Here is a 23,218-nt window from a genome sequence, read left to right as displayed (position 1 = left end):
GAGTAGAAATATATCACATTAGAACCTTAATTATTTGCATTGAAACTAAAATTAAGTTTGGTGTATTTACTTAAAGAAGCTGTAAGGTGTTAGAAACAATCCTATGGATATGTATTAGTGGCACAGGTGTTCGTTGAGGCTAGGGATTTGTTAACACTCCACAGTAATAGAAGAAAAGAAAGAAAAACCGGGTAGCATATCTATTAACAGACATTATTGTTAACACTCCACAGTAATAGAAGAAAAAAAAGAAAAACCGGGTAGCATATCTATTAACAGACGTGCTACCAAAAAGATATCAGAATTTTATTTCATGAACATCTTCATGTTCTGTTTTGCCTTAGGTTAAACATTCTGCTAAAGTTTTCAAAATATGTCAGAATAATCTAAAAATGAGGTTTTTATTTAATAAGAGAAGACACAACATCTTTCAACACAATACAGAGTCAACTTCAATAAGCAATTTGCAGCGCAGTGGGTTGATGAAGTTAATAAGTGATGACTGCGGTTTGCAGATATGTACAAGAGAGCCCATCTGCAGATGTGCTCATGTGGTTAATTGTGTGCCTTCAGAAAGTTTCGGGGAAATGCAGTAAACAGTTTAATGAAAACTATTGCTTTTGGAGACAGAGGACTTTGATCTGTTTCAGTTGACAATCATGGCTATTTTAACAAAGCTGTGTTTTACAAAAATGTTATCACTCGCCTTTCTGTAACTCAAACTAGACTGAACAGTGTTTATTTGTCTTATTTGCCAGAAAATAAACATCTCATAAGAAATGTTTCTGTGATGTTTTATTTTGTGTAGAAATCTGATTTAATTGATATTCTTCCACTATAGTCTCATAGTCACCAACTATATTATGTAATTATAATATATATATATAATATTATTCAGAATTCATCGTTGCAGTTATTGTACATTGGATGATTGGATTTTGTCTAGCTCCAGTTTAAGCAAGGACACCAAGAGATATACATCAATGCAGGTTGTCTAGATTATTTTGAGTTTGTTCAACAGATAAAAAAGGGACTTGGCATGTTTCTTGTCAAATATATGCTTACATAGAATGTCTGTTACTTGTTAAATGTTAAAATCGAGTGTTCTTTTTTTCAGTTTTGTGCTTAAAATTCCCAATCAAAAAAGTTTTTGCTTTAGAGACAACAATTGTAGTTTACAACTGATGCACTACCTATAATGTGCAAACGTACTGAAAATCTTTATTTTTCTCATCATACAGGACCTGCCAACTGTGGAAGATGTGACTATAATTCTGCCCGAAGATGTTGAAGTGAAGCCAATTGGAGTAGTCTCAAGTATAATTGAGCAATTAGGTATTCACAATGAGGGTTTTATGTCTCAGCACTACATTTTCTTCTTTATTCGTAGTTATCACTTTTCCACTGATCAAACATATTGTACCATTTTAAGGCGTTATATAATTTCAACATGCTTTTGTATGATTTCAGTAGTCCATGTTACTTATAAGAGTAGTACAAATATATTTTTTAAAAATGTTGGAAATAAATGCATGAAATTGTGTGATGTTACAGTGAGATGGCCACTGTTATAAGTCATTGAGCTCCTTCCCCTAGAGCTACATTTCATCCTGAATTTGCTCTCAGTGCATTATGACCTTTAAAAATAATTAATATCTCTTCTCATGCTACACCAGACAGGCTATGGCATAACTCACTCTCTCTGTCGAGGCAGTCAAGGCAGACCAGTGTCAAATGCAAAATGAAAAAAACACTGCCTCCAACCTGTCTATACATCCCAGAATAAACTGAGGACAGGTCATGCCACTGCAATGTTTTGGCTAGTTGATTTACCTTAAGATCTGGAGGGGGCTAATAAACCATGATACTTCCTTTTTTCCTATTTATGTTTATATGCATGGAAATGGTGTCTGAGCACAGACCTTCCATCTTACCCTTTGCGTAGTGGACATATAAGGGGCACAACTGTGGGACTGGTATCTTTGTTCTGCACTTTTACCAAGATCCTCATATAAACCACTAGTTTTGGCTCTTTTTAGGAACGGAACATATTTATTTTAGTTTTAATTGTCTCTCAAAACCCTGACCATTAATTCATTACAGTTTTACTCATAGAATTAAATTAGCCTGTCAGAATCTTGACTCAATGTTTTTGTATGCTATAATGCTTTTTTTTTTACTTTTTAAGTTTTAAATTTTAGAGTGGTCTTCCGCAGTTTGAAAACCCAGATATAGATACATAAAATGCATAGTATAGTACTAATGGAACATGACAGACTTTTGGCTAACAGATGAACCTGTAATTTAGATTTCTTTTAGCTTATAAGCTATATATATTATATATGATCCAAAGTACAATTATAGATAGTAGTTATTAAAAGCATTGATGGGTCAATATTTTGAAAATATGTTTGTAAAGCTGGTTTCCGGACAGATTTCTGTCTTCATGATTAAAAAAAATGCATTGAGTAAAGGTATGTACAAGAAAAGATTAAATTAATGGATTTAGCTTAACGCTTTTTAAATAGCTGCAATTATCTTTCCAGATAAGGATTAAGGCTTAATTAAATTTTGCGTTTGCCCAATGGATTCTGTTTTTGTGCTTTTACACCAATATGATGAGACAATTTCAGGGAAATATGGACAAAATATTTCTATTGGGGGCAAAAAACTAAATAATTAGTTCAAAACTAATGCTGTACCTTTTGTTAATGAAAGCAAACTAGCTTCTATTTATTGTACATCTTAAGCAACAACATTGGCACTAATTTTTTAACTTCACTGACCGATTACAGCTTGTATTACCTATATATTTAAAAGGTTTTTCTTTAACTTGAAAGGGAAAGTATTTGCTATATGGACATTTACAAAGAAGAAAACTAAATAAAGTAAATATGTTCTAATAGCTTGACATACTTCCTGTATGGCAAATAGTCAGCAGGGGTTCCATAGACAAAAGAAAACTTGGCAAACCAGAGGAAGCTTCAAAAACTTTAGGTGTGTAGGGCTTCGTGGTAAACCATAGTAATCAGAATGCCTTTGGCAAGGTACTTTGGGAATAATTGACAATTAAACTGACAACTGTAGTGAGCTCCCTAAAGTAGGATGCAAAACATAGATCTATGCATAGAAAACAGAATAATATTAAGATGAGTTTGGTCTAGTTTAGGTGATTTCGTGTGTGGTGGTGTTTCTTTTTAGTTCTGTAGACTTTAAAAATCAAATGGAATTGGAAAGCTTTGACTTTTTGACAGGGGACCAACACCTTGGAACAGTACAGTGTGATGTACATAGAAGGTTACAGGAATGAAAAGATGTAGTATGAATTTGTATTTACAGCAGATGAATGATATAAAAGATGCAGTGGTTAGCATCACAGTGGATATTGCACAGTGGGAAGAAGAGTAAGGTGTTATGCTATATTCATGTTAAACAGGTTTAGGTGCAGGTGCAGAACAAGTATTGACGTGCTAATAATGCTCAGATATAAACTAAGTACTACAGAAGACACTAAATTTAAACTATAAAATGCTATTGCTAAACCACATAGAATATTACATCCACATAATGAAAGTACAATCTGTAGGGAAACTAGAGAAGAGCAGCCAGACGTTTTCATTAAACAGTAAACAGGTTTAATTGCCTACCTAATTCATTTGCACTCCTGTTCAATAAATTTGGAAAATCAGTGAACAAGCTCAGTTGAAATATTAACCTTAATTCAACATATTGCCAAATAAACACCTTGAAGATTTAAAAAGTTAAGGAGTGCACAGTAGCATAGGCATAAAGAAAATTGTGAACTTAAAATCAAACCAGTGCAGCTGGAAATCTTTGCTCCATCAGGTTCTGATTTGAGTGTACTCTTTCTGCTGAGACTATATTCTACAATTCCTGATAACTTACAGCCTTTCTTGTCAATTCGTTGAAGTAATAGTGTATTACAAAGCTTTTGATAACTCATGAATCTTTTGGTATAGTTGGCATCATCAATGTATTGTGTCCGATTGGAGAGAAACATTCACTGCCCGTTATAAGAGACATCTTATGAAGCTTTTAACATGATCCCAGAAGCAGAGGGGATGAACGACCGCTCTTTCTTAATGTTAATACTTGTTAATATAAATAATTATATTTAAATTATGAGCAGCAATATTTCTGTTTTATGTAGAAGGGTATAAAATGTCTTCTAGAAAATGTATTAATACTTCAAACTTATACATCGTACTGCTTTAGACGTCATAGTGCAAGACCTTAAACGATTTATATCTCTATTAATAATTGGTGTTGTACTTAAAGAGCATTGAAAAACGTAATATGTATACTTTATTTTCCAGTAATAGTTGAATCCCTGAAAGATACACCACCCCTTAAAGATGAAAGTCTCCTATTTAATGATAAAAGACTTGCAATTGGAAAGGTACGTGAAATAATGTATAATGTAAAAGCTTCCTTTCATTTTGTTTTAATTGATTCCATCTGTTATGTTTATACCTGTGCTCCCATGCAGCATGTACAGTATTCCAATCAACCTCAAATATATTATACCCAAAATAATACTAGGCTTTAAACAGGTTTTAGAAAAAATGATTGCATTTCAGCCTCATGTTTTAATTTTAAAATGCTTTATGAAACTTTAGAGACTAAACATTTTACATTTGTCGACAGTTGTTGGTTTTTTGAAACACTACCACTGTCTTCAGGCTTGTGATATGGTTTAAATAACCTCTCATAACATAACCATTCCAGAACGTTTTATTATGTTTGAAAGATCTGCTGTTAAATAACTTGGACCTTAAAATGTCCTTCATTTAAAATGTTCTTCAGCTGAACTCTGTCCCTTCTATATTATTAATATATCATATTTGACTTAATTTTTCATGCAAGTCTGTATTGCGACATAATAGCTTTGACAAATCTATAATGAAGCTCTTTCAAGAAACTAAACTACTTAATTAGCTGCTATCTGCCAAATGGCCTATGTGGGCTGAAAAGCCTTTTTCATTTATAACTGTTCTTGTGTTCTTAAAAAAAGATATGAATTAATTAACAGAATGATGGTCACAAAATATTGTCAAGTCATTACAGGCTCAAGAGTTATTTTAGCATAACAAAATATAGTATAGTGAAGTAATAATATTCCATTTGCTGTCATTTTAGTTTATATTTTTTACTAAATGTGTTATGCTCCCATTGTTGTTTTTCTCGTCCACTAGTGTTTGGAACAAAACAACTAAAATCATATACATTTTTGCAATAAAGACTGTTGGGTGCCAATATTTATATTTTTAGTGTTGTTTGTGTCTGCAGTAACAGACTTTATTCTATGTAGTGAAATGTTCTTTTTCCTTGTTGATTAGACCATCAGCTTAAATACGGCTTAAGCTTTTAAGCTTAAATACACATAATTCTATGCAGAGACTTGAGCACTCATGCTTTGGTTTATTCAGGACATATGGTTTCAGGTGTTTGAAGTCAACATTATTTTCATTCTTTATGAATAATTTATTAAATGTTATTATTTAATTGGGTTTATGAGTGATGACTGTATGCAGTGTTTTTCTTGGGTATAACTCTGTTGAATTTCATGTAGTTTTAGCTGCTAGTGATACTTGAAATGCATTGTAGAGTATGATGAGATATATCTTTTTTTGAGCATCACTTTGCTTTAGGAGAAGGAATTAAAAAGTAACCAATATATTTTTCCTCTTAGGTATTCGAAATTTTTGGACCTGTGTTCCATCCATACTATGTTCTTCGCTTCAACTCTGTAGAGCACATTACAGCGAAAGACCTCAAAATGCATGATACAGTTTATTTTGCACCTTCTGTGAAAGACTTTACTGAGTACATCTTCACTGAACAACTTCAAAAGTAAGTCAAATTAAAATCTTTAAAAAAAAAAATTGACAGGCCTGATTTCAAATTGTATGTGAGTAAAATCAAAAACTGTTTTTTTTTAAATTATTTTCCAAGATCCTGTTAAAGTCAGAGCACGGTCCACATTTAATGACATTTCCAAAGATACTAGCTTTTCTGACAATCATTAATGTTCTTTTAGTGTAACAATTACAAAACCAGTTAAGTTGCTTAAAACATAATTATAAATATAAATAAAAAAACACTAAGAATGTACTAATGAGTAAGACTGTTTTGATTTTAAAGGAATTTATAAGCTTTAAATTATAGCATTGAGTGAATCTGCAGATTGATTTTTGCAAGCACTAAGTTTGATATAACTTAACTGAACATCAGTAGTGTCCTTTTTGTCAAATTTACAAACCGTGGAAAATCAGGCCCCAAATATAATGAAAATATAGTGACATCTGAGACTTTGTTCACAAGTTTTATTGTTAAGTGGTATTTTAAGTATGTATTGCTTTTTCCAGTTTATTTGGTGGCTCTTCATGGTAAACTTTTATCCATTGAAAGCATTGTATATGTATATAAATCAGGAATGAAAGCTAAAATTATAAGCGTTAATGAAGGAGAAACTTTTCCACAAGAGCGTCAGGTCGTTGTTTTTAATTAATATTGCAACATATTTAAACAAACATTCATTTTAATGACATTGTTTGCTCACTGCTGTTCCTTTACTTGAACTGTTTTGTTATTTTTTATCGTCTGTCAACAGTAGCCATGGAATGAAGAAATAAAGTATCAGGGTGCAGTCTGCCCCTTTGTGTTTGTAGTCATAGTTTGCTAGGCTTTTAGAGGCCAAATGTTAATAAACAAATGCCTAGGTTTTACAGTAGCCATAGAATGTTATTAATGACTTATTCACTTATATCCTGATTTTAAAATTCTACAAATGTTTTCAATGAGCTGATTTGCAATAGAGGGTTCTAGTTAAAATACTTTGTGTTTGCTTGCTTTCCCTGTGGTTACCATATTATAGGGATAACAATTCTATTAGTCATGTTAAAATTAAATTGAAAAACTATAGTCAGAAGTGCTTCAAAAATAACATTTCAAATTCAATGTAACTATTATTTGGATGCTTTATTGAATTTGACATATATTTAATAACATAGATAAAGCTAATATGTTACTATTAGTGTTTTAGTTTAGTTTAGTTTAGAATTCCTAGTTCAGTTAGTTCCTCAAGGTTTTGTGTTGTGCTGATGTGAAGTGCCCACATGTTAACTAAAATGTAATGAGCTGGAAAACAAAAAACAAATGCATATGTGGATGAGAAAACATTTTTTTTTACTACCCAGATCACTACCCAGTTATGGTGTTGAAGGCTTTAGGATTCATTGTAATTTTGCTTAGAAACAGCAGTATTTTCCTCTGTTGTAGAAACATTGTTTGCTAGACAACCATTCTGTTGTGTGTCTGCGATTAGTGGTTGTTTACATCTGCTCTATCAAGTAGATATGGAAAGTGTTTTTGCATATGTAGGTTGAAACCTTGGAGAGAGAGTAATGATGGGAATAGTGTTAGTGCAGGAGTGTGAGGAATGCTTGCTGCTTATGGAATATAATTTTCTGTCAAGTGTAACATGATATCCATAGGCTGAATGTTTTCTTACTCTGAAGTACCATATCACTCATTTTTTTTTTACAAATAGAAATAATGACTGTCTTATTTATAAGTTACATCACCTAATATAGATTTAAGTAAAAAAGCGCTTATAGCTAGGGGATTTCTTCTCAACCGAGCATGGTCAGTATGCAGTGCTTTCCATAATTATGCCACAAATTCAGTACAGAATGTAATCTTTTATTTCTGGATATTTCTACACATATGCCACTTTTTGTGTTCCATTCCCCAGTTGTAATGAGCCATGAGTATTGGGACAAATTACAGTAACGTATAGTAAATTAAATTAGTATTAAACTTTATAGCATTTGGTTGCAAGTCCTTTGCACGCAATAACTGCATCCAGCCTGTGACCCATTGGCAGTACCAAACTCTTGGCTTGTTTGTTTTAGGTTCTTTGCCAAGTCTTGGTTGCAGCCATTTTCATTTACTGTTGGTTTTGGGGGTTTCATTTTTCCCCTCAGACTCCTTGGTTGCGTTGGCAGTGTGCCTTGCCGCATGATAAGGGGCTGGCCAATTCGTTGTTGGCCAATAAATCTGGAGGCATTTTCTTGTATACAGACAGACATGATGTTTTTGTAAACTTCTGATGTCATTCTGCTGCTACAATCATTAGTTATATCATTAATAAAGATGAGTGAGGCAGTTCCAGAGGAGGTAATGCATTCCCAAGGCATGACACTACCTCCACCATGTTTCATGTGTGAAGTAGTATGTTTTACATTTTCTGCAGTTTTCCTCCTTTCTCCATACTTTCATCTTGTCATCACTTTGGTAGAGGTTTATGTTTTTCTCATGTGTCACACTTCATTCCAGAACTGTACTGGCTCACCTCTGTACTTTTTATTACAAATTGTAATTGTTTTCTCTATTTTTGGTGCTAATGAGGGGTTTACATCTTGCGGTGTAGCCTTTAAATTCTACTGCGAACAGTAGCTTACCCCGCCAATGGGGAAGATGTTGGTGATTTCAGCCATGAGTCCATGAGTTTTTCTTCACAGCTCTAATAATTTTTCTACCATCAGCTGCAGTTGTTTTCCAGGATATGCCAGATTGTTGACTTTGCTATGCCCAGTTTCTGGGCTGTGGTTCTGATTGATTTTTTTCCCCCAGACATCCAAATTGCTTGCTTTTCATTCAAAACAGTTCTCTAGTCTTTTGATGGTTTAGGCCCTTCTGACTCCAAAGGGAAGAGCAAAGGCTACATCCAACAGTACACATTCACATTCATTTTTATGTGCACAATCAATGCAACAGGATACACCTGACTAATAAGAAACAACTGGCAGCCAATGGTCCAATGGGGGGATCAAGCACAAAAAGTGGTATTATTCTAAAATAGTACAACATATAGCACAGAATTAACCCAAAAAGTTTACAATCTGTATTTTTGCTTCATATCTATCTTTTCATCTAAATTCCAAATTCCCTGAATATACAACAGAAATTGAAATTTTCATTTTATTGTCCCAATACTTATGGATTAAACTGTACATTCGTGTGTGTATATATACAGATTTACCTTTTCCTTTTAATTTCTTGTAGTCTTTGAAATAAAAAGACCAGATGATTTTTGTCAAGGAGTAAGGAAGAATGTCTAAAATACAGTTTGTTGTTTCAAGTTGAGTATAAAAGGTAACTGTGCAACTGATGTCACTGTTACAAAATATGGTAACTTAAAAAAAATCATATAACATAAATGTTATTTATTCTACTATTTTTTTCATTATTAGCAGTGAGGATTTAATTTTGCACAGAGAAAATCTGAAATGTTATACACAACTTTTTGCTAGGTTGAATTTGAATGTTTATAGTTCATTCTATTTGTTAAAGGATGCTTAAAATTAAGTGTAATATCTCGTAGGTTATATCATTTTAAACTCAAAGTTTCTTTGAAACAAATGCATGCTTCTGAATAACAGAACATTTATGAATCTGTACTATATAAAATTTTATTTTTTTATAGTTGAATGATAATGTATGCAAATTGCAACGTGACTTAAAATGCAAAACTCAGTGATGCATAAAAATGTTAACAGCTCCACTTCCTCTCCTTGGATTATATTTCAGCATGAGTTTTATCAGTTTTTACACACTCCCTGTACTCTGGTACTTGCAATAAGGTACAAGGGTCCCGCAGTCAGCCTTTTAATATTTAAAAGGAAATATGTAATTAAAGTACTATACGCAAATATTAAGTTTTAAAAAGCCCTCAAATGTATTTAAATCACTTTTATTTCTATTTCTTCACATGTCATTGGTTTTAAAAAAGCTTTTATTATGGCTATAATAGAAGTTTTAATTTTATTGAATAGTTTGCTATATCCAATTGGACCAATGTAGTTCTAAGACTGAACTTGTGAGATAAAGCTTTTTGCTTTTGTGAGGGATTAGTTTAGCTTTTGGAATATTTAATTGATTTGCATACATCCCTGTTGGAAGCATTCTCAACATAAATTTTACTTCTGTAGTGCTGCAGAAACATTTAGAACCTCAGAAAAAGTGTGAAGGCCAGACAGCAATATGTTTAATTAACATATTACTGTAGCTGGGACAAATGCATTGAATTCTGGTGTCTCTGCGACTACTAATGACTGATGGTTAAAGGGTCACCTTAAGTAGTTATAGTGTTTAGTAAAAAAAAAATGGTTACCTAATTTTTTTATCAGCTACAATGCTGTTGTGGAGACCTGAGATCACAAGTGGCCTCCTTGGACATTGACATGTGGAAGCACTGCTGGATGAAGGTGGATAGAAAGGCCTCGGATTCCTTAGATAAAGAATTTTGTTTTTGAAGACGTTCGAGAAAGTAGCTGCGTGAGCATGCAGATCCTCCAAAGGAACAGGTAAAGGTTCATTCCACACTGGAAGAATGTGAAGGAAAGGCACAAGTTTTGGCTGAAACATTTAGCATGGAAAGAACCTTTACCTAGAATTTTTTGTTGTGTTGTTTCTCTCAACCTCTTTCTTGGACCCTGTTTCCTCACTTTCTCAGAGTTAAATTTCGGTGTCATTTAAGTTCAAATTTATTTGTCGTTCCAGCCATAGACAAGTACACAGAGGAGCGAGATATCGTTCTCCAGGTCGACAATGCTATAGACAATGTAGACATAGACATTACTGACAGGGTACATAAAGTGCAATGTGCTAGTGCAATTTACTTTACAGGACTGTGCAAAGAATACATCAGACAGTATGCCTGACATGAGGCAAAAAAGAACTAAGTTTCCAGATTTGGAGTAGGTGCAGTAGGTACCAGGAGCTTGTTGAGGAGCCTGAGAGCCTGTGGAAAAAACCTGTTATGGAGTCTGGTGGAGCTGGCCCATCTACTGCGATACCTTTTACCAGATGGTAGGAGGGCAAAGAGGTTGCAGGAGGTGTGGGAGGGATCGTCCACAATACTGGAGGCTTTGTGTGTGCAGAGTTTGTGGTAGATGTCCTGAAGGGACGGAAAGTAGGCTCCAATGATGTTTCCTGCCATATCGTTGCAGGGACTTACGGTCTGAGACCTTACAATTCCCAAACCAAACAATGATAAAGTTTGTCAAGGTGCTCTTGATGGTACCTCTATAGGATGTGGAGAGTATGAGGAGGTTTGCCCTTCTCAGTTGCCGCAGGAAGTGGAGAAGTTGTTGTGCTTTTTTAACTAGGGAGGTGGTGTTGATGGTTCAAGTGAGGTCATCTGTGATATCCACACCAAGAAACTTAGTACCTGTAGCTGTCTCCACAGGGGAGCTGTTGATGTGCTGTAGTGATCGGCGTGAACCCTCCTGAAGTCAGTTTTCACCTCTTTTGTCTTATCTACATTCAGAGACAGATTGTTGTTTAAGCATCAGTCCGCTAATTGTTCCACCTCCTCTCTGTATGGTGCCTCATCATTGTTACTAATGAGCCCCACCACTGTCGTGTCATCAGCAAACTTGATGATGTCATTTGCACTGTGTTTAGCAGTGAAATCATGAGTCATCAGTGTGATCAGGAGCGAGCTGAGTACACAGCCCTGGGGGGGGTGTTCTGGTGTTCAGTATGGTGGTACTAGAGATGTTGTTTCCAATCCGGACTGTCTGAGGTCTCTCGGTCAGAAAGTCCCGAATCTATGAATGCTAAGTCAATGAACAGCATTCTTTCATAAGTGTCCTTCTTATCCAGATGGGACAGGGCAAGGTGAAGGGCGAGGGATATGGGTAGACTGGTCAGGATGATACACAAACTGGAGGGGGCCCATGAGACAGGACACGGTAGTCTTCTTCGGCACTGGTATAATCGTGGTCTTGGAACATACAGGAATGACCGCCTGGCACAGGGAGATATTCAAAATGTCTGTAAAAACATCAGCTAACTGTGCTGCACATTCCTTGAAAAATTTTTAAACTTGTGACCCTCACATATGGCAAAGCTCACCTTTGCAAATGTCGACTCACAAGCACACATTTATTGCAATCGTATGTTTTAACACTTTTTCATATTTCATACACTGTAAGTGCTGAAAGCGGGCTACTACTTTTTTATAGGTGGATGATAACCTCTTGCAGTTTGTGATGTGGGGCTCTGCATTCTGAATGACTTGGTTTGAAAATCTGCATTTCTGTTATACTCTCGTGTGTGCCCCTGTATCACCAGCTGCACAAATGTTAGGAAAAATGGAGAAATTAACATAGAATTTGTGATTATTCAGAAAATAATAGATTTGTTTAGAGAGAAGGGGTATGGTGAGCATTTGTAGCCATTCAAGAAATTTACGTACTTTGTGAGAATTATAAATGGGTGTCAACTACAGCAAAACCATGTAATCATATCCATTCGGTGTATGTACATTGATGAGTATTTTATACAACCTGAAATATCACTTTGGACCCCATTCAAAGATTACATTAGACAAATATTTAACTTCACATAACAAAAGCATGAAATCGATAGTAATGAGATGGAGATATCTGGAAAAGAAAGCAAAGGTAAAAAAAAACGTTGGATACTCATGCTGATGTATGCAACTTGTTAGAGGAATTTGTTGGTGTTAATATTACCCTGGAAAAAACGATAAGTTTCCAGACATCTTAACACCTTAAATCTCAATCTTAATGGTTAAGCAGAGAGTCAGCATGTAGTAATCTGTAGTAAAAACATGCTTAATTGAAATTAAAAGTTAGCCAGTATAATGGTTTTTCAGTATCTTGGGACTGGAGGACTGAAATACATAACGGATATGTTATGAAACCGAGCGTAGTGGCCTAATTATACTATCATACTCAAAATGATTACTCTTGGGCTTGAACAATATTAATGAAAACAATATTGTCTCTTTTCTGTGACATGCATATTAATTTACAGCATGTTTGGCTTATATTCTTCAGTCTTATTTGAAAGATGTACAGGATCATACAGTTATTTAGGTCTTGGGATGACTAATAATCTCTTGATGGAACCACAGAAAAGAGTAAGATATACATTATAGAATTATTTGTATTTTTCACCTTAAAATAATAGGTTTCAGTGATTTCAGTGCTTTCATGAGTGATGTTTCTCTCTTTTACTAAGGTGTTTGTACTTTTAAGGTGCCGAATGTTCAGAATGGTATAAACAAGGGCACAGCCTCAAGGACAGCTATCCTGTAATAAAATTGAATTCAGAGCAATATTTAGTTAATGCATACAAATGACAGTGATTTAATCTATCATCCATTTTTCACTGGCATTTACAGTATCAAATCCTGCAGTAACTATATTTTGTGTGTGTATTGTTTTACCATCAGACTTTAAGATTACAGGATACTTTATGAATGAATTAAGTGAAAATGCCATTCACCTAATTCTTTGGGGAATGTGGCCTGTGTGAAGCAATGAGCAAAATAGATGTCTAGTTTAGAATATGGTTCTTCACATTTCACAGGTCTTTAAAGTGTGCTCCTTGGCTAATTAGTTTTTCTCTTCTGGTTTTAATCAAAAGGATGTGAGATCTAGATATGTGAATCACCAAATCATCAGAGGAGTGAAATTTTCTTCTGTTCCGTAGAGATAAAAATGAATTCAGGCCAGCAAGATTGGTGGAAGCAAGTTCTATATGTTCAAACACAGGATGGGGATAAATAATTTGCTTGTTTTGGGACTCAACTATTAAATTATATATCATCTGTGGATATGAAAAAGAAATGTACTAAAAATACATGGCTGTGCAATGTATTTTATTTAATCTGCAGTACTCGGTCATGTTTACGTTCTAGGAAGAGCTTTGTTGTTTTCTTCTTTGATTACCAATGCACTAACAGCAACCCTTTTTCATAAGAAACGCGTCTCAGACATCTACCCTTATAACAAACCATTTTTATACATTGATAAAAACGTGTTCACATCACTCTGGTCTAGTATTTTCATTTGTGAAAAAAGCATCAATCCATGCAGACCTCAGTCACTGTTTCTAAACCTTTGTTAACGTCTTATTTTATTTACTTAATTTTAATCAATTTATGCTGTGCAAATTATTTTTGTTTTGCAGCTTTGATCTGAAATGTGATCTGTAAATTAACTTTTCTGAAAGATAATGATAAATTATGAATTTATGAATCAGCTATTTAAACTTTTATTGCCTGCATAAAATACAACTATGAAAAATTGAATTACAGCCATCTACGTTATTAATTTCTCTCTGTATGTCATTTATTTGGCAGTGCATGATTATGTATTAAGCAGTCATTAATAGTTTGCGTATGCTCCTCAATGATTAATGGTTTGTAGATTTAAACAAATGTACTGCACAACAAGCACCTAATATTTTTAAATGCAGTTTTCATCACTATTGTCTACATACCAGTTTTTGATCTATAAAGTATATGCTGAAGGCCAGCAGAAAACTAATGAATATAAATGTAAATTATAACTCCATTTAAGGAGTGCTGTAGTCTCCAGACCATAGTATAGCTACATGAGAGTGAAAGCAGGCTCATAAAGTAACTAACTGAATGAAGTAGTACCTATACAGTTATATCTGTACTGCTTGCCATGACAACCTCTCTTAATACTGTTATTTTTTATTCATAATGTGTCGCCTCATTCATCATGCTTAACTTTATGAATGCAAGCTATAACAGGAATTATTATGGTGGCAAATGTTTTGATAAAACTTTCAGGACAATGTACATAAAAGAGGGATAATCTATGCTGTAATAATTTATTTTTTTGGTTTTGATTTAAATGTTTTTTTTTCAAACAATGTTAATTATAAGCATGACCTATTAGTTTCCTTGTGCAACACTCTCTTGTTGCTATTCTGCTCCTGAATCCTAGTTAATGATGTGATATATACAAGTGCTGTGAAGCACCAAGGACCACATCTAATCCAATGTGAAGTGGATGAAATGGCTAGCTCACCATTTTGCACAAAAAATGCCATTTGTTGAATAGCACTTTTCTAGATTGAGAAGAATAATGTATATCATTATAAAAATCAGGGTTTTTAAGATGCTGCTATAGCTCTTGTAGAGCACTTCCCTTAATGCAAGCATGTATCTCATGAGTGACCAGCTACACCTGAAATTGTAGTTTCTACAGGGAAGAGTGGAACTGATCTTGCTAATGGGATTTCTGAAGTAGCTGCCGGTAGTCTGATTTAGTGATGGAAAACAGCTCTTAGTGTTACGTTGTTCAATTCTATGTGACTCAAAAGTCTGTTTTCTTGTAATTTGATGCAAACTCTTTGCATTTTTTGTGCATGTAGTCAGGCCGAATAATAACATATCGAAGATTAGTAGAACCATTTGTGAGTAGAGACAAAAAAACACATTTTTTCTTAAAGTGGTGTGTAAAAATGTAAATACATTTTTAAATCTTATTTTTGTAATTGGCTTCATTATTTAACCTTACATACATTTCAGGACATTGCAGACAAAAGCTAAACATTTCTGAACTTCTATTCTGAATATCTTTAATAATATCTTTTAGTGAGAGAGGTTCTGATGCATCATGGAAAAATGACCAAGAACCACCCCCTGAGGTAAGTATAGTCTGCTTTTGTTTTTCCCTGAAGTCAAATAGTATTTTTTTTCTCTCTGTTTCATACTAGAGAGTGCACTCCATAACTGAGAACTGCAGAAGAAAAACCTTGCTTTTCTGGTCATTTAAGTGCAGCAATGTTAATCATACATGTGAAAACGTTTGCTGAGACAGGCTTGTGTGTTCAAAAGGACAGTTAACATACCTTCCAGACCTAGAGCCTCTTCATTTGCCATTACAGTGGCCATAAAAAGTATCCACCCCACTTGGACTGTCACATTTTATTATATTCAAATATGGAATTATAATGTTTTTGATTGAAATTCTTGAAATCACTCTATAATGTCAAAGTGAAAACAGATTTCTACAGATCCCGCTAAATTAATTAGAAATGTCCATCCATTTTCTAACTTCTTTTTCCTTGAAAAGAATAGGGCACACACAGGAACACAAACATGCACACACTCACACCAGGGCCAATTTTCCCAAAAGCTAATTAAACCTACAGGTATGTTTTTGGACTGTGTGTGGTACAAAACTGAACTTATAGCGGCAGCAATGCTAACCACTTTGCCACAGTGCTATCCACATTTATAAATATTAAAACAGAAAATAAATTATTGCATCAGTATTTACCACCTTTGCTATGTCACACCTAAATAGGTTCTGGTGCAATCAATTGTCTTTAGAAGCCACATAGTTGAATGGAGTCCACCTGTGTGCAATAAAGGTGTCTCACGTGAGTTCAGGTTAAATACACCTGTCTCTGGGAGGTCCCACAATTGATCAGTTCAGCTCCCAACAAAACTGCATTGTGAAGACAAAGGAACTTTCTAAGCTATCCAGGAATGGGTTTTCGAAAAGCACCAATCAGGAGAAGTGTCTAAGAAAATTTCCAAAGCATTACATATCTCCTAAAGTAGAATCCATTATAAAGAAGAAAACAGCACTAGCCAGGGACGCCTGCAGGAGACCTATGACAACTTTAAAGAAATTACAACTTTCATGGCTGAGTTGGTAGAAACTGTACATATGACAACAGTTGCCTGGGTGCGTCACAATTCTGGGCAGCATGTGAGAGTGGCAAAATAAAAGCCATTGGTGCGGGAAAAAAAATGCATCAGATCTACAGTCTGAAGGTATGTGGGGAAACTCTGAGACCCTGAGAAGTGAAATAAAAATCCTGAGAACATTATCCCTACTGCAAGGCATAAATTAAATAAATTCCTTACATTTATATAAGGAATATATATATATAAGGCTTTTCCTAACACTCTACTCAAAAAACTTTACGGGTAATGGGGACTCCCCTCCACTACCACCAAGTGTTGCACCAACCTGTATGATGCGTGGGGGTGACAGCATCATACTATGGCGATGCTTCGCTGCATCAGGGCCCTGTGAAGGTAAAATGGATGTAGAAAAGTACATAGAAATCCTGGAAGAACACCTGCTGTAGTCTACAACAGTCCCAGGACCTGGGAGAAGATTTATCTTCCAGCAAGACCATGACACAAAACACACGAACAGAGCCACACCGGAATGGCTTAAAAACAAAAATGTCAATGTTCTGGAGTGACCCAGTTAAGGCTCGGACCTCAGTCTAACCAAGAACCTGTGGCAGGGGTTGAAAAATGCTGTTCACCAACAATCCACGACCTGCAAAAAAGAAAGACAAAGATTGCAGTGTCCAGATTTGCAAAGCTAGTAAAGGCTTACCCAAGAAGGCTAATTTCTTGGGTCTAATTCCTGCCAAAGCTCCCTCTACCAAATATTGACTCAAGGGGGATGGAGATTTACACAATCAATTACTGTTTGCACACATTAGTGGAATATATTAAGTATTATTAAGCTTTAGTCCTGTACCAATTGGAACATTTGGAGATTTGTGAACAATACCCATCAGCAATTTTATTAAGTGTTTCCATCTTTAATTTTAACTGCAAAATTGAGTTCTGTAGATTTTGCATTGGGTATTAATGTTTTCATAATTTCCATCATATATCATAAACTGATATTATTTTAAAAAATACACAAATGGTTGTTAAATAGTATCATTGTTACTGTTCCCTTTTAAACCAAAAAATTACCTTCTTACACTAAAATTTATCGTATAAAATATACACTTTATTTATATTTTTATATAGTTTATTAGATCAATTATTGTAATAATAATAATAATTGCTTACATAGCGCTTTTCTGGACACTCCACTCAAAGCACTTTACAGGTAATGGGTACTCCCCTCCACCGCCAACAATGTGCAGCGTCCACCAATGTGGATGATGCCACAGCAGGCATAGTGCACCAGAACGCTCACCACACATCTATCAGTGGGGAGTAGAGCAGAGTAATGAAGCCAATTCATAGATGGGGATTATTAGGAGGCCATGATTGGTAAGGACCAATGGGAAATTTGGCCAGGACGCCGCAGTTACACCCCTACACTTTTCAAGAAACACCCTGGGTTTTTTGAATGACCACAGAGAGTTTTTCGCTTTTACGTCTCATCCGAAGGATGGGGTCTCTTTACAGTCTAGTATCCCTGTCACTATACTGGGGCATTAGGACCCACATGGACCACAGGGTGAGCGCCCCCTGCTGGCCCCACTGACATCTCTTCCAGCAGAAACCTTAGCTTTTCCCAAGAGGTCTCTCATCCAGGTACTGACCAGGCTCACACCTGCTTAGCTTCAGTGGGTTGCCCGTTGTGACTTGCAGAGTGATGTGGCTGCTGGCCATTTTAGGTTCATATTTCTCTTAACATTAAAAAACTGACAAAGACGCAACATAAGGTTTAATATTCCAGACTTAAACTGCATTCAAATTGGTTCCAGGTTCACATGCAGGAATCATTACTCATTTCAGAATGAATACTTACTTACTATATATTCCATAGTATATCATAGTCAACAATTTTTAGTTAATTTCTAAATACAACAAGTAACTAAAACTTATGATTGCTTACTAAAAATCAGGTATTTGTTTTTGAATAACAGTATATTTTAGTCATGTTTTGTGTGCTATTATACAGTTTGTTGCCCATTTAGAATAGCATAACATGCTTTACCTAGTTAATTATTAAGTGTGCATTCCTCTAAATTAGAATAGAACTACAGTTAATAATCTTGATATTTATTTGGGATTTACAATATTTCAGGCTTTGGATTTCAGTGATGATGAAAAAGAAAAGGAAGCCAAGCAAAAGAAGAAAAAACCCCAGAATCAGTTGAAAAAGCAGAAACGTTTTGATCAAAAGGAGTCAAGTGAGTATACAGCATCTTTCATTGCAAATACCTTCACGTAATCCCCAAAGAAACCATATTATATGTTACTAGCCCTGTTTCCAAATTATCTTATACTCTTCATTTTTGTTTTAGAACAAACAGTTAAATAGTTCTGTGCAAATTTTGAAAATCCATCAGAACACTCCTAACAAGAAAATGGGACACTTTTTCTGTTATGAAATGTGTTATGAAATGTGTGACCTGTAATGCCTCTTAGAAATCACTGCTGTACTTTCCAGGGAATAGTGTGTCCCTCTGAAGCAGTAACCCTGATTTCTCCAGTAAATCTCAATGAAACCTATTAAAGACATTTTTATGGACTGTCAAGCCTCAGGCAAAATGCACTGATTTTCCCCATGTGCTTTGTTTGGGGGAAAAAATCTGTAAGCTTCAAACTTTATTTATATCTATCTAGGCAAGTTTGAGACATAATTTGCATTTTTATATTCAAATGGAATTTAAATGATATTCCTGCATTTTTATTTCTTGTGCGTGCCATATGTATCTGTTAAATACTATGTAACAATAATATTTGTTAAATAAGATGAAAACAACAATGGAATCTCCAGAATCATTTTTTGATTCTGGAAATTTAAAAATCTCTGTGTGTTACATGAATTGAAGCATTTTTGCAAACATTTTTTATATATTTATACATTTTAATAGTATTTTATATTTCTTAATGTATTTTTTTTTTACAATTTACAAATATTTCTGGTAAATTATAGCAGATTAAAACATGCATCTTAAAACCAAAGTAGTTATTTCTTTTAAAAAGATGTAGTAACTGATAGCATATTGTTACAAATGGGGGGTTATGAAAATCGTGGATATCAGGATTTCACCAAGCGGTATAGTCAATAAGTGAAGTAATTATTCATAACCCCCAACTTGTAAGTGCTTTTTCCAGCAATATACCTGAGCGGCTCGTATAATTAGAGGCATGTGAGTTATTTGTCCTCTGGCACAGCTTTGGTGAGAAAAGTAATTATCCAGGCACACTTGGTTAAACAAATATTTATTACAATGACAAAACATAAACTACACTACACACAACACACAAAAGTCCTTTATGTACAGTATTAACAAACAAGGTGTTTCAGAGGCCTAACATTCTGGTCACCCAAAAAACTCCAGACTGTTACTAAACATTAAACTCTTAATGCCTACAGAGGCCACTTAAGAGATGAACTGCCTTCTAAATGCAAAGCAACATGCAGTTAAATCTCTCCCTCTGCACCCTGGATGCCACAAAATAAATGGGAGCCTATATCCCTATCCATAAAAGTGCACCCTAAGCAGGAAAGAGGTATCTAACTGAGGTATCTTTTACCCAGGAAACCTAAGTTCCCTAAAACACAGAATATCACGTTCTCTCTAACAAGGTTCAAGTACTCAGCTCCAATCAAGTTTGGTTTGAATGATCATGAAGTAGGGGCTCTCGCCTGGCACAAGCTTCAATTCCCAACTCCTCCGGACTTCTCTCTCTTCCTATGCTCCTGCTTCTTCTTTGTTTTTTCCTTCTATTCTACATTAATGCATCTCCAAAGTCCTAAAGAAACAATTATGGATGAAAGAGGTGTTAGTCCCCTTCACATTCTAACGACAAGTTCATTGCAGAATATTTAACACGTATACTCTTAGCAACATTGCACAATAAACTGTATAGGGTGATTAGAAGCTTGAAATGAGAAAACAATGTGAACTGCCAAAAATAGTCAATTTAAACAAATTAGGTTTAGTGGATTACATAGAGTGATAAAGTACTGAGAACAAGTATTGTAAAGTTTGAGAGTAGTACAGCTTATGAACATGCAACTTAGCTCATGGTAGGAACTTCAAAGTGAATAAGATATACACTTTAGTTATATCTTTTAAGATATGTAAGTTTATTTTTAACTTATCACTTCATTGTGTTTACTTTATGGTATATTAAATTATTATCAGTATTTAAAGACCTGGTTGAGTTAGGAATTCTTACATTCAGTCTCAGTGAGATTTTCAGTTGTAACCCTTTCACTGACAAAATTCACTTGCTTTTTTTTTCCAGACAACAACAACTTTAGGGAACCCATGCAGTATGGACAACAGATCCAAACTCCACCTAGGCAAGAGGGTAGAAATGTTCAGCGCTGGGGATACAACCCCCATTCTGAAGAGGGGAGCTTTCCAAACAGAAGTTTCTCATACTCAAACAGGCCATTCCTTCCTCAAGACAACCGAATGATGGCACTACCTGGACCATTTCCATCCCATCCCCGACATCCACACGAACGTGTTATGTTACCTTGTCCCTACCCTCCACCACCTCAGTACCCAAATGCAATGCCTCCGTTCCCCCCTCCCTTCCCCCCTCACCTTGCTATGAATATGCCATGGCCTCATCATGAGATGGGGCCTCCACCTCCACTTCATGGTGCCCCCTTCCATCAGCCTCCTCCCCCACCCCCTCCCCCACCCAGTTACCCTAATTCAGGATGTCATTTTCCCCCTCAGAGTGGGTCGCAGTACTAAATAACAGAATTTTCTGCACAGTGTTGTTATCTGACCAGTAGTAATACACATTACATTACTGTATGTATACATTCTAAAAGTGAGACTTTGTGTAGTTTTTGACAATGTGTTTTATTTTTGTATTAGGAGTAACCATTTGTAATTGTAAAGATTGAGGGTTCAACACTCTTCATGTTGATGCTTAATGCAGAAAATGTGTGTTACAAATTAATAGTTGTTGTCCCCCCTTCTTTTTCAAGTTCTGGCATAAATGCTCCTGGGCTTTTGCATAAGAATTCATTTGAAGACAAACTTGGCTTTGTAATCTCAATTGTTAATACCTCTCCTTAAAAAGAATATAATATTTTTTGGTCAAGTATTTAGAATTAGAAAGGGATGATGTGGTAGAGTGCAAGTGTTTTTCTTAACACCCGATTTAATAAGTTCCAAACATAATTCTGTCTTCATGGGACAGACTGATGTTCCTTTAATTTCTTGCCTGATACTAATCTTTGAAAACTGTACTGCAAGGAAATGCATTAAGGCTCAATTGTGGTACATTTCAATACATTTATTATGTACAACGAATTTGGAGCCCTGTGTTTCAGCTTATAGTTTTCTGACATTTTTGCACTGCATCAGAAATACTAAGGTAGAGATGTTATGCTCTATAAATAGGACTTTACTTCCCGTTTCTTAGCAACAAGAGTTAGCACCCCTTACTGAGCTCTGCAGTGACAGCCTGCTGGTTGCTTTCCTGTCTTCTGTAATCTTAGGACACATGAGGCATATTCCTTTAGTGGATATTATATTTGTATATATGTGAGATTCACCACTGTAAGTGCAGAGTATAGAAATATACTCTAAAAAGAAAAAAAAGGTTTTAAAACCAATTGAGCAGGAAAAGGCTTTTAGAATAACACTTGTAATACTGAATCCCCATTGCCTTGCTGTTTCGGCAAATGCATTTCAAAACATATATTCCTTTTTGTACAATGTTTTTATTTTATGTAAAATGTATTTTTTTGCATAAGCCAATGTGTAATTGAATTGTAATATTTTTTCAAGGTTTCACTGTGAATTTGTTTTTTTCATAAGACAGACTAGTGTTAAAATGATTATATAGTCAATAACATTTAACATATGGCAATTTTTCCATGTGTATAGTTAGTGTTTTAAAAATATTTTCAGTTCAGCATAAATTGAAGTATATTGTTTTGTCTTCAGCTTGCATATAAGCATTTCAGTTTATCTTCTCTTAGTTTAAAATGATGTCTGTGAAGCTTTTTTTATGCTTTGCAGGACATTTTGTGTACACCAGAATATAAACATGTGTGGCTTAGAAAATTGTGTAAATGAACACTACCAGAGAAATATTTTTTTAGACTGAACAAAAAGTTGCAGAATAAAGAATCAATACAATGCTGCTGCATTTGTTGTTTTTAGAAGATTGTAACAAAGGGAACAAATGTATGCAAGAATACCTCTAAATCATTGAATTAAGATTTTAATCAATGAAGCTTATGTTGTTTCTGTGCGTATCAGTATAACTTAACCAATGTTTGTCAGTTTTTTATTATTATTTCTAATTTCTAGTTTTTTTTATTTTTAGGCAGTGATATACTGTAGTGTTGTGGGAAAGTTGTGTAGGTTTCTTACTTAAACGTTTGTTAAATGTTTATTATTGAAAATAGTAATAGTAAAAGTAGGACTGAGAGCATCCATTCCCTTTGGGTTGTCTAATGCAGGGCCATGAAAAAAGGAAGGATTTAGAATATCCAGTCAAACCTAATGAGCAGGTCTTTGGGAAGTATGAGGAAAATCACAAATCACTCTACAATACAAAATTACATAGAGATTCCTGAGACTGGAATGAAACGCAAGACCCTGAAGCTGCCCGCAAGAGGCACAG

At 34.9% G+C, this 23,218-nt stretch overlaps 1 protein-coding gene across 1 annotated transcript in view; it reads left to right on the top strand.

Annotated features, from left to right (window-relative positions):
* The window catches only part of naf1 (nuclear assembly factor 1 homolog (S. cerevisiae)), a 38,111-nt gene extending 15,383 nt beyond the window's left edge, over positions 1-22,728 (top strand). The window contains exons 4-9 of the mRNA XM_088633296.1: positions 1,242-1,335; positions 4,338-4,420; positions 5,714-5,874; positions 15,477-15,528; positions 18,687-18,792; positions 20,864-22,728. Coding sequence (XP_088489422.1) covers positions 1,242-1,335; positions 4,338-4,420; positions 5,714-5,874; positions 15,477-15,528; positions 18,687-18,792; positions 20,864-21,327 — 960 coding nt within the window. The 3' untranslated portion in view covers positions 21,328-22,728. The remainder of the gene's footprint in view (positions 1-1,241; positions 1,336-4,337; positions 4,421-5,713; positions 5,875-15,476; positions 15,529-18,686; positions 18,793-20,863) is intronic.
* The last annotated feature ends 490 nt before the right edge of the window (positions 22,729-23,218 follow it).

This window comes from Lepisosteus platostomus, chromosome 1, assembly GCF_059453375.1.
Source record: "Lepisosteus platostomus isolate fLepPlt1 chromosome 1, fLepPlt1.hap1, whole genome shotgun sequence".
Taxonomy (NCBI): domain Eukaryota; kingdom Metazoa; phylum Chordata; class Actinopteri; order Semionotiformes; family Lepisosteidae; genus Lepisosteus; species Lepisosteus platostomus.
This window is presented reverse-complemented; position numbering and strand designations above follow the sequence as displayed.